Source organism: Bos mutus, chromosome 28 (genome assembly GCF_027580195.1).
Source record: "Bos mutus isolate GX-2022 chromosome 28, NWIPB_WYAK_1.1, whole genome shotgun sequence".
In the NCBI taxonomy this organism is placed as follows: domain Eukaryota; kingdom Metazoa; phylum Chordata; class Mammalia; order Artiodactyla; family Bovidae; genus Bos; species Bos mutus.
This window is the reverse complement of record NC_091644.1, coordinates 21,133,048-21,145,678: the sequence shown is the minus strand read 5'-3', so window position 1 is coordinate 21,145,678 and position 12,631 is coordinate 21,133,048. Positions and strand designations below refer to the sequence as shown.

Genomic DNA, 12,631 nt, shown 5'->3' with positions numbered 1-12,631 from the left:
CCTTTTCTCTCTCCTCCTAAAATAAAAGTTAACATTCCTCCTCTTCCAGGATTCCCTATTTCTATTCATGATTCAACCAAGGATCACACCTGGCTCTTCCCTTTACCCTGACCATTCATTTCCTTCTGGTTACCAAAGCCCATCCATTCTTTGTCTCCCTAATGTCATGCTCCCTTCTTGTTTTTAAAGAGCTACTCTCATAGTCCAATTAGTTTCTCTACCTCCAAATTATCTCCCTTCTATAAAAACCAGATATGACCTATTGCAAACTACAGACATCAAAAGATATCTACCAAATTAAATTCAGGCTCCCTAACTTCATTAACTCTATAATCTGACCTCAATTTTACTTTTCTAACCTTCTAGCTCACTATTCGCAGACATTTCAGTTAACTGAAATAGTATTCTCTCAGTAGGCCTCATATCTGCCTATTTCCATTTGAGGTGCTTTACCTATACAGCATTCTTCTTCATTCTTTCCTCCTTGAAATACTATATATTCTTCCAGTTCATATGCTATCTTCCCTTTAGAAACTCATCTACAATCCACTCCATCCCAAAGGGTTATACTATTCATCTCAACACAGCACTCTGTTTATACATTTATAATACAGCATATTTTATATGCATTTCTATGTGCTTAAAATAATTCTTCCCTTCTAGATCTTTAAATGATAATATCACATTACACTTAGAAGCTTATCAAATAATATACATTTTTAAAGTTCCATTTATAAATATTTTCTAATGAATTTATCAACTTTGTAAAGTGAGACAAAACTGTGTTAAATTTTTTAAAATAAATTTAGTTATTGTTCCTTTCAGATATGCTAAAATTAAAGATGTTCTTTCTCCTTAAGAAATAAACAGGGAGGAAATAAAGACTAAACTGATGTACATGTTTGTGGTGGCATTACTTACAACAAAAATCTGGAAACAAGTTCCAGAAAATAAAAGAACACAAATTTTGGTATATTTAAATAATGAAATGTTAAATAATCATTAACAACATCCCCACCATAATACCATTTTAAAATGGTATTTTAAAACCATAGAGAATACTTACTAAATTGTTATTCAATTATTAATGAAAAATAGTTGAGAAACAAGAACATATTCCCAGTCCGTAATCAGAAATATATTAATATATGAATACAGAAAAACTGTTAAATGACGGCAGTATTTATCTGTGCATGACGGCATTATGGTTGATTTTTATTTTCCCTATATTTTCTAATTTCACTACCAAGAATATGTAATAAAACCATCAAAAACTAAAAATGTGTTATTTCAAAACAGTGACACCCAGCAAAAGAATAAAATGAGACTAAACTTAGATATTAATAAAGAAATAAGGTATTTTACAGAAAAGGCAATGGCACCCCACTCCAGTACTCTTGCCTGGAAAATCCCATGGACTGAGGAGCCTGGTAGGCTGCAATCCATGGGATTTCGAAGAGTCAGACACGACTGAGCTACTTCACTTTCACTTTTCTGAACTGGAGAAGGAAATGGCAACCCACTCTAGTGTTCTTGCCTGGAGAATCCCAGGGACGCGGGAGCCTGGTGGGCTGCCGTCTATGGGGTCGCACAGAGTCGGACACGACTGAAGAGACTTAGCAGCAGCAGCAAGGTATTTTAAAGTAATGTGAAAAACACATTACTAAAGGATTACAGAATGTTTTCTTCATGGGCTAGAAAAGCTGAAATAAAACTCTGCAGTACTAGAACTGAAGAAAAATGAGTAATTCATGTAAACAAAATACTATGGATTAAAGAATGCCATCAAAATTCAAGAAATTTCCCTTTTAACCAAATTAACTTCAATAATACAATTATACTCAGCACAGGTTTTTCTTGCATGTAAAGTAACCATAACGATTCATCAAGATATAAAAATAATTACTGCCTTTTAAATTCCATCAGCCTGGAAAAAACATCCATAGAAACTGAAAGGAGAAAACCATGGGCTCTTTAATATGGTTTATTTATTAATGATTTCCACTTTTCTACTTACTAACATAATCCTAGTCCAAAGAAACCCTATAACAATGGCTGAATACATTTCCTCCATTGTTTTAACATGTATCTCACATATCTGATACACCTTTTGCCTAGGAAAATTTAATATCTTTGAAGTGAGACTTTATTTCTTCAAAACAATTTTAAAAATACATGAAAAAAAAAATACATGAGATTTGTGAAAAATGACCTTTTACAACAGTGCTACACTCATATGACATATTGGGGACATAGAACCCAAAGAACACAGTCGGCCCTCCTTTTCCATGAGTTCCTTATCTCAGCATTCAACCAACATGTGGATGGAAAACACAGCTAACCCTTAAACAACATGTGTTTGAACTGCACAGATCCACTTACTTATACATGAGTTTACTTCAATAAATACTTGTATTTTCATTTTACAGATCTTTAAGTGTAGGGAAAAGTTTATGTTCAATTAGAGATCATAATATGTGGAATCATAAAACTAGGGTTTGAGTTCTGATTCTATCCAAATTGTTTCTGCTTCTTGCCCTTGAGTGAGTCTCTTCAATTTCTGTTTTTAAGGTAGAGATAACAGTATGAGGCTTTTCAACTGCATGGAAGATCAGTATACCTAACACTCATGTTGTTCAAGGGTCAACTACATTTAAGGGGGAAAAAATCCCAGAAATTTCCAAAAAGCAAAACTTGAATTTGCCATGCCAAAAGTTATTTACGTATCATTTACATTGTATTTATAACTATTTACATTGTACTAGGTACTATAAACCAGAAATAATTTTAAATACATGCAAAGGTTATATGCAAACACTATGCCATTTTATATAAGGGACTTGAGCATCCATGGATTTTGGTATCAGCGAGGGTGCTGGAACCAATCCTCCATGGATACTGAGACACAGACTGTACTTATTCAAAGACAATGGAAACTAGACCACCTAGGCTGCCATCTGTAACAAGAATCCTTAGTAACTGCTCAAACTGTGTAACTGAAATATTCCATCCTCCTGTTCTTTCAAGGAAAATATGTGGCTCCATTTCCAATCAGATAAAAACACTAACATATCAAACACAAAGACAAAATCATTGGTTCCAAATCATTTTAAAAAGCTTCTATTTGTTAGACTGCTCAATTAGGCATCTACTACTATTATTGCTTTTCTACTGGTTAATGGGTTTATAAAGCATTCTCCAAACCAATGCATCCTACAGAGAGATACCATGGCAGACTTGATACAATATAATTAACCCAAAGTTCCAATGTTAACCACCAAATATGTTGTGCCAGGCAGTTACTATGGACCTTGGATAGTAGCACAGCATAGCATTAGCACAAAGCGATACAGAATATGATATATAACAGAACGAAGAGAAAGAACTGGGTGTCACCATAGTTAAGTTTTTGTTCCTTGGTTTAAATATTCTTCATAACACACACGGTTATAATGAAGTACCAAAGTGGTATCACAAGGCAAGCATCTCGGTAAAATAATGATTCATTTCAATAAGCCATCAGCAGAATGGCAGAAAAAAAAATCTGTGCATTAGAATTTGATCTTCCTCAAATAGAATATACTATTGTAAATAATTTTAAACATAAGCACAATTAAGTGAATAAGGTAGGAGACTGGGAGACTTAAATTTTCAGATTCAATTTATAGCTTTTCACCAGTCACCTGCTGTTTTGACAAGTTACTTACCAACTTGTGCTGCCATTTCTCCGTAAATTTATCCCCTAAGATGAGGATAATTCTTGCAAACTGTGTCACAAGCATTTTGAAAGGAACCATGAGTTATTGTGTAATGCTCTTGAAATTCCTCAGATGTAGGGTCCTACACAAAGTAAAGTATTATTATACATCTCTCTAACAGTAGTCAACTGTTTGCATTATGATTTTTTTCCCTACCCTCGACACTGTGACTCTTGGACACTAACCTTTCTCATAGTAAAGTGTCCAAAGCAAGCCTCCATTCCTGACCCAAATAATCATTTTTTCAAGTCTTCATATCATCCACATCTTTCTCTTCCTTAGAAGGTACTGTGAAAATTGGGAGTTATAAAACAGCTTCTTTGGTATTATATGCTTTGATTCATTAAGCAATATATGGGATAATTTGCAATTTTTAATCTACTCTAATGTGAATAATTGTATTTCCCATATTTATACATTTATTTTCCTATACTGTTTTTCAAATTTCAACTATTTTTACGGAAGTCATTTATAAATTTATGTTTTATGAACAGAGAAAACAAGTCAGGAAATGAAGAAGCAAGAGAGGCAAGCAAATTACTGCTATATGACCAAAGTGTTTTCATTGCAATGATCAACAGACATTACCATTTAGGGACACAAAAAAACAGAATCAATGCTCATAATCTTTTTATCTTCTGTAGAAGAGTTGAGCACAAGCTATAATAAATTTTCTCATACTGTTCAAAATTTTATCTACTGCTGGCTTTGCAATGAAGTCAGTCTTTGGTTCAAGAATAAAATATACATATTTGAATTTTTAGTTTGTGTTGATAGGAGTATTATATCTGAAACAGAATTCTCACCCTTCTTACAGGGTTCCTAAAATGACTTCACTTGGAATTTATGCACAGGGAAGGGACCAGTGAGGGATAATAAAACATGATGTCTTCACTGTATAACCTTTAGTTATAAAATAGTAACTTTTGAGAGATTTTTTTAAAGCCCTCAGAATTACATTTAAATAATGATGGAAACTAGCTTCCTCCTAGATGAATAAATATTTCTCTACATTCTAACATGGCAGGGGCAAAACTTTGTGGGATAAAGATAAAAACTACAGAATTTAGAGTGGTCTAATATTTGCTAGTGATTAAACTCTTAACTTCAGTTTCCTCATCTGAAAAAAAGGAGGACCATAACACCTGTCAGCTGATATGCAAGACTGCTGTGAGGGTTAAAAGAGATACATAATCCATTTGAAAGAACTTTGTACACCATAAAAAGTTATTAGAACAGTCATTTTAACATGGTTTTTCCTGTGGTCATGTATGGATGTGAGAGTTGGACTGTGAAGAAGGCTGAGCACCGAAGAATTGATGCTTTTGAACTGTGGTGTTGGAGAAGACTCTTGAGAGTCCCTTGGACTGCAAGGAGATCCAACCAGTCCATTCTGAAGGAGATCAGCCCTGGGATTTCTTTGGAAGGAATGATGCTGAAGCTGAAACTCCAGTACTTTGGCCACCTCATGCGAAGAGTTGACTCATTGGAAAAGACTCTGATGCTTGGAGGGATATTGGGGGCAGGAGGAGAAGGGGACGCCAGAGGATGAGATGGCTGGATGGCATCACTGACTCGATGGACATGAGTCTGGGTGAACTCCGGGAGTTGGTGATGGACAGGGAGGCCTGGCGTGCTGCGATTCATGGGGTCGCAAAGAGTCGGACACGACTGAGTGATCTGATCTGATCACATTATTTGCAAGTTATGGATATAAAAGTTTAGCACTATGTCTAACAGAAAACAAAAATAGATGTGTAAAACATTTATTTAGGACCACGAACACGAAATCTTATCTATGGCTAGATAGTGAGTAAATAATCTTAATAAGAAAAGTACACCTTCTAAATGTTATCTTAAAATTTCAGAAGCAAATTTAGAAGTACAAAAATAAAACAATTTTACTTAGGTGGACTGACCTATCACTTTGAAGATTAACTATACTATCTACCTGTTAGCTATGAATAAAGGAGGAAATTGAGAGGTTCTAAATTTTAGAAGGTTTAAAAAAATTCCTATTAGGGAAAAATATATACAAGAAAGTGAAATAGATACACACTTCTCTGCAAATAGTTCAGAAAGTAGTAGTAGTGATAGCAAGGAATATGCATATACAAGAGAACGAAGATGAACATGTACTTAATCTGCATTCTTAGTATAATAAAGGAAATCAGTGAACTCTCTCCCCAAGTGGTTACTAGAATGTCCAGAATGGAAACTTCTCCCAACAGGCCATAGGACAAATCTATTTACTACACTATAAGGGTATAGAGTCCTCCAGGAGGTTATCATGCCTCTCAAGAATAGCTTATCTATGAATAAGGCCACCTCTTCCACTTTTACTCCTTAATATTTAGTATGTTTATAAAGTGAATTTCTGTAAGAAAACAATTCTTAGCTCTGTTTGCTTTCTTCATGACTCAAGTTTAAGGCTCTGATGAAGTGAATGATGTTTATTATATGGTCCTAAAATTCAACCAGACTCATTCTCTTCCCAGGAGACTTTAAAACAAATTAAATAAGAAAACCTCCAAATCTTCTAATTCATTTCTCAAACTCACAAATGTTTTAAAAATGGTTAGGGAAGAAGCACATTTAAATCATTAAGGAATTATTCCAACGGGAAATAATTTTAGTTAAAAGCATTATTACATTTTCTACCCAATCCCCTTAAATCAAAACTGATTTAAGATTAAGTCCCTATTGGAGCAACTACCTCCATTTGACATTTTACTTTTCCTACCTATGTAACTCAGTACACTTCAATACATCATTTAATTTGACCTTCTAGTAATAAAAGTTTTTCTCAGGATAAAGACTCTCTCCTATAAAGCTAGCTATTTCAGCTCCAGATTTACTTTCTGGCAATTTATGTGATCAATCATCAAATTAAACTTAAGACTTCATTTTTCCCAGAAATCTTCAATTCCATCCAATGACATTTCTCATCATTTAAACTTCCTAGTCTCAAAATACATGCCACATCATGAAGAATTTCAATTCTCTCTAGTTATTTCATTTACGTATGCCTTAATGCCCAACCAAGGCTCTAAATTTTTCAAAGATAAAGTTTATGTATGCCTTTCATTTTTCTATCCCATAGACTGTGACGTACTCTGAACAATAAGGCAATCCTAAAGAGGTATCAAAACAGGTAAACCCACCCTCCCAACTTTATATTCCCAAATAATGGCTCCAGGATGAAGCAACAGTGATATAAAGGTCACAATGCAATCATCACAATGTCAACATGGCCACAAAGAAGCCTCTTCTGGCGAACCTCACCTATAGGGTTAAAAGCTGTTCCAGGTACTAAGTCATTATACTATTAGCACACGGTGTCTACCACCCTTGTCTTGGACATAGAATAGATGTTCAATAACATTTAAAGAATTTAAATCTTAGTAAATTTTAGTAACCATATTGGCAATTTCTATGTGCTAGCTTTGTACTTTCTACTTGCCCTGTAGCCTCTCAGGAATTACTAAAGCAAAACAGAGATATGTTCAGTTACAGTTGTGGGGCATGTTAAGTATAAGAATAGTAACAGCCCCATTACCATGAAAATCTCAACCTGAGACAGTATTCCAAGCTAAGTAAAAAAGGTAAAGGACCCATCTGCCTCTGAAGCAGTGATTACAAATAGGTATCAACAAATTACCACTCATGTTTAACAACATGACAATCTCAATGTCTAAGATTATGAAAATCTGATGATTCCATAGAATATTCTTCATGAGGCAGAGTAGGAGAAAACTACCATTTACCTTGTTTTGCAATAATTAAACCTCTTGTATTAAGCATCACTACCATTCATCCACAAAAAAAATTTAAATTACAAATTAAAGCAGAAGAAAAGAGATTAAAACTATCAACCAAAAAAAGATGAAAACTACACAGTAATTTACAAGTTAGAAGAATGAGGTTGGGCATGGTGGTGAAATGATTATGAAAAATGAGTAACATGCTTTAACACCTTTAATATCTTATACCTTCATTAACCTCTTAAAAGACTAACAAGAAAAAAACCACTTAAATATTGATGTGGTAAAGAAAAATAACTGCCATAGAAAACACTTAGATGCCATTATTGTTAAAGTTAAAATAAATTGTGAATCAGTACAGCTGTAATCTTATCTGAATTTACCATCATAAGAATTAACTTTTAGTTAACACAATTGAAAAAAAAATTCACATATTTCTAAGTGTGGTAATATTTTACTTTAAAATACGTATAACAAGGAAAACAGAACATGAAATGTGACCAAATTCCTCAAAATTCTCAGTATCCTACAAATTATTTTAAATTTGGTTTGTATGGCTACTACATTATCAGGACATCTCATAGACACAAAACTTTCAGTAGCTAGTGTTACTACTTGAAAGTAGGAAACTAGGGAAATAAAAAACATGTCAAACTAAATAAAATCGTATATTTAAAATACAACAGAGAGAACAACAGAATAATTAGGATTATGTTTTAGTCAAGTAAAAAGGTTTCATCTTAAATTTCCCCCCTTTCTGATATACAGAAAGCACACAGTAAAATATACATTTAAAATCTGCTCAGTGTGGCTGAACAGTACTTATAAAAAAGGACCTATATACTGTATATACTTTATCAATATACTCAGTATCAAAGAAGATCTATATACTGCAAGGTAGTTTTCTCTATTGTTTTACATCACCAAAATTAATTTCTGAAACCACAGCCTCATACATTATAAGAGCAGCAGTTAAAAAAAAAAACAAAATAAGTTCTTAGAAGCATGCAAACTGTAAAGGATATATTTAAGGCCTAGTTTGCTTTTAAAGCTTAAAAAACATATGAGTTTAGCAAAATTGTTTGACATTTCAAACAATATAACTATTAGAAGAGCAAACAAAAAATTTTTCAACTTACCTGGTTTCTTTCTGGATTTTTCATGACCTAGCTGCCCTAGATCATTACATCCACACGTGTACACTGTTCCATCATCCAGAACAAATACAGTATGTCTGAGTCCACATCCTACATCTCGAACCTTTTTATTTATAAAAAAGTCACTTTTTCTGGGCTCTAGTACAATTTCTTCATCAATTCCACCCAAACCTAGCTGTCCAAAAGAAGCATTTCCCCAGCACAACATGTTCGTGATTCTTCTGGTCTTCCAGCTTCAATAAAAAACTCCCTTCTGAAACACTGGCAAGTTGGAGGTGTCCCTATGTCTGAGAAGACAGAAAAGAGTTAGTATGACTTCAAAGAAAACAATGTATAATTGTTCTTTCAAGCGCTAGGCTACAATAATCAATTTGTATTAAACATGAAAGCTGTAATATGCTACGTAAGTATCATTCAGTTTCCAAAACCAATCAGTGGTATATTCTTAAAATTATTACATAGAAACGTTCAGGAAAAATACATCACTTCCCATAACTACAAAACTTTATTATTAATTAGCTTTGACTTGTTATCTTCTGACAGACTAACTGAAATATTAAGTATCTTGACGAAGTTAATCTTTTTTTTCTTTGGATAATTTCAGTGGGAGTAAGATATAAGACATCTGTCCACTGCCCCCAAAAATCAGATATATATTCAGTGAAAAACGTAAGACTACAGAAACATAAACGCTGGCAATCTCCCTCAAGTCACAGAATACGTGAATAATTAGACCTTCTAATAATACCTACCTCCACATTAACAGAAAACTAAAGTTCTTATCTGTACTAGAAAAAAAAAAAAAATAATGGAAACTTTGAGTTTCCCACAATTTAAAGACTCTTCCAACTATTCATAGTAAGAGGTCCCAGGGAAAATTATAGTTCTCTAGTTAAACTCTGATCTTAAGAAAACCGCTTCCAAAGATCATACCTTACAAATCAAAATATTAACACTCTGACCTCACAATTAAATTTAAAAACTAAACCAGTGTACCTAATTATAATACAAAAGTATGCAGTTTAAAGATCAAGACTCTCCCCCAAAATTCAACATTTTCTATTACGAGTGGTAACCATGACTGAAAAATACTTCCCAAGGCAATCTATGTCTATCTATACCCCGGAGACAATTATTTGAAGATGGAGGGGGGAGAACTGCAAATAACATTCGCACTGTCGATTTTTCAAGAACAGAAATGGGGATTGGGACACTGATAGTCTGATGGCGAAATCTGTAGAACTTTCCAGTACACTGAATATTTCTTCGCTTACATAGACACGGTAACAAAGAGCTCACTTCATCTAAACCTACACAGATTTTTAGACACATCGCGTACTAAATAACACAATTACAGGAAGCCCGTCTTATTCCCGTTGTAGTCACCCACATTCCTTATACAGAACCTAAGAAGTTTCCAAACCCAACTTTCCTACGTTCAGGCTAGCACTAGTGCTGAAGCTGTCTCATTCCATCCATGACCCACCCATTAGGAAAAGTTTCATTTCATTCTTTTGGGGCATCTGAACCCGATAGTTCCCGTGAGTTATGCATTGTCTGATCGGCTTTTGCTCTGTTTTTTCGAGGACAGGAAAACACCCTTAATTTCAATGCACGAGGTTTATCCATCCTTTTCTTTAAAAAGTCAGAGGGGTTATGAGAAAGACGTCCTCTCGCCAGCAACAGGTAGGGGAAAGAGAAGCACTTTATTCCCATCATTCCCTGAACATGCACTCAGAACAGCTCAGGGGAACCGCGGGAGAGAAATCATCTGCACACACCCAACCTCACGGGCAGACCAGTCAACTACGGCAGCCGCCCGCTCGCAGCAGCCGCAGAGGCCAGCGGACGAGGTTCCGCACCTCGGCGGCCCTAGTCCCAAGGAAGCCCTTCCCCAGGGAGGTGCGACATTCCAGCCCCCGGGCCAAGGGGCCCGGCACTGCCCGCGTCCCCCACCCCCCCACCCCGAGGAAACGCTGAGAAAGCACCCAGCGCCAGGCTGGCCTGTATCCGCCCAGCCCGGCCTGCCCCCTCCCTAACGCCGTCACACGCCCCCGAACCCGCCCGGGCAACGACTCACCGGACCCCTCAAGGCAGGGGAAGCCCAGGGCGGCTGGGGGCGGCGCCTCCCCGAGAGCGAGGCAGCGCGGCAGCTGAGGCTGGTCTCCGGCTCCTGGACCCTCCTCCTTCAGCCAGTGGCGGCGAACACCAGCGCTCCTCCGACGTCGGTGAAGGTGCTCCTCTGCTCCTCTCTTCGGCTCCTGTGAAACTTTACCAGGCTCCTCAGAGAAAAGCAGCCGCCACTGCTGTCCAGTCCAGAGCCAGCCGTCAGCTACCCGGATGGAGCGGGAGGGGAAGGACGGGAGGAGAGAGAAGCGGAGAGAACTAGGGGTGGGGAGAACAGGGGGAGAGACTGGGGAGGAGAAGGGAGAGGGGGAGGTGGTAACGCGGGGGAGGGGGAGGGGCTGGCCGGAAGTGAATCGCAGAGCACGCGCGCGAGCCCGCCCACTTCCCGGCCCGCGCGCCTGCGCCGGAATCCTCCCAGGGCACACCGACCCGGGCGCCTGCGTAGTGTGCTGTTTTGCGTTTCCTTTAGAGGAAAATGCCAAATGCACAAGTTGGGGTTTGCAAGACGAGCGGAGGCGTTTGATGTGTCTTGTAACAGCGTTTCAGCGTGCACAAGGACCTTTTAGTGAAGAAATTTCTTCGTTTTTTGGCTAGCTTGTCTTTTTCCCTATTGGTTCCAGTCTATTATTTTATTCCACCTTTATCCAAGGAGAATTTGAAGTCGCAGAAAAAACATCGCAAACATGTAAATAAAGGCTGGTGAAGTCTTTTATTTTATCCCTTAGCCTCACATGGAGCTAATCTGAGCGTACCAGATGTATTCACAGCAATGATGGAGCCTGTTGGCATTAAATATCAACACACGTTCATGCTCCTGATAAAATGTTGGCTGCCATCACTTTCTGCACTCCTTCTTGAAGATAAACATTATGTAGGGCCTCTTTCATTCAGAGAAAATTAAGCAATGTGTGTGGCTGGAGTTCCAGCTTCACATAAACAAACTGCATTTCCTAGACCAGTCAAGGGGGGAAACTTAAAACAAGGCACTCTTGAAACTTTATGTCACACTTTTCTAGTACCTTGACTTAAGAATGTTGAGAACCTAGAAAAAATTCCACAGTAAGCCATTATTTCTTTATCGTATTGAAAAATATATCACAGATTGGACAGTATCTGTGTATGTGTATTATTAGTATGTGTATGGAAAAGGCAATGGCACCCCTCTCCAGTGCTCTTGCCTGAAGGGTCCCATGGACGGAGGAGCCTGCCTGGTAGGCTGCAGTTCATGGGGTCCCTAAGAGTCGGGCACGACAGAGCGACTTAACTTTCACTTTTCACTTTCATGCATTGGAGAAGGAAATGGCAGCCCACTCCAGTGTTCTTGCCTGGAGAATCCCAGGGACAGGGGAGCCTGGTGGGCTGCCGTCTATGGGGTCGCACAGAGTCAGACATGACTGAAACGACTTAGCATAGCATGTGTATTATTAATTCCTTAGGGCTGCCATAACACAATACCGCAAACTGGATTTCTGCTTGCTTAAAACAACAAATGTATTGTCTCACAGTTGTGGAAGCCAGAAGTCTGAAATCAAAGTGGCAGCAGGGCTGGCTGTCTCCTGGGACCTCAGAGAATTTTCTCCATACTTATCTCCTAGATTGTGATGGTTGCTGACAGTTCTTGGCATTTTTTGGCTTCTAGAGGTAACACTAATTTCTGCCTCCATCTCCACATGATTTTCTTCTCTGTGCCTCTGTGTCCTTCCCTCTTATAAGGAAATCAGTCATTGGATTAACTCCCACCTTGATCGATTGTGACCTCTTTTTTAACTGCATTGCATCTGCAATGACCCTATTTCCAAATAAGGTCACATCCTCAGGTACTGGA

The 12,631-nt window shown here is 37.4% G+C and overlaps 1 protein-coding gene across 7 annotated transcripts in view; it reads right to left on the bottom strand.

Moving 5' to 3' along the window:
* HERC4 (HECT and RLD domain containing E3 ubiquitin protein ligase 4) overlaps positions 1 to 11,126 on the bottom strand; it is a 131,142-nt gene extending 120,016 nt beyond the window's left edge. For 2 of the 7 annotated variants that reach the window (XM_070364471.1, XM_070364472.1), the window contains exons 1-2: positions 10,760 to 11,123; positions 8,662 to 8,966 (exon numbers count right to left, since the gene is read on the bottom strand). In XM_070364471.1, coding sequence (XP_070220572.1) covers positions 8,662 to 8,887 — 226 coding nt within the window. In that variant the 5' untranslated portion in view covers positions 8,888 to 8,966; positions 10,760 to 11,123. Of the gene's footprint in view, positions 1 to 3,707; positions 3,841 to 8,661; positions 8,967 to 10,759 lie in introns of those variants that run through there. The other 5 variants (XM_014482026.2, XM_070364469.1, XM_070364474.1 and 2 more) reach the window with 4 other exon arrangements.
* Between the last annotated feature and the right edge of the window lie 1,505 nt (positions 11,127 to 12,631).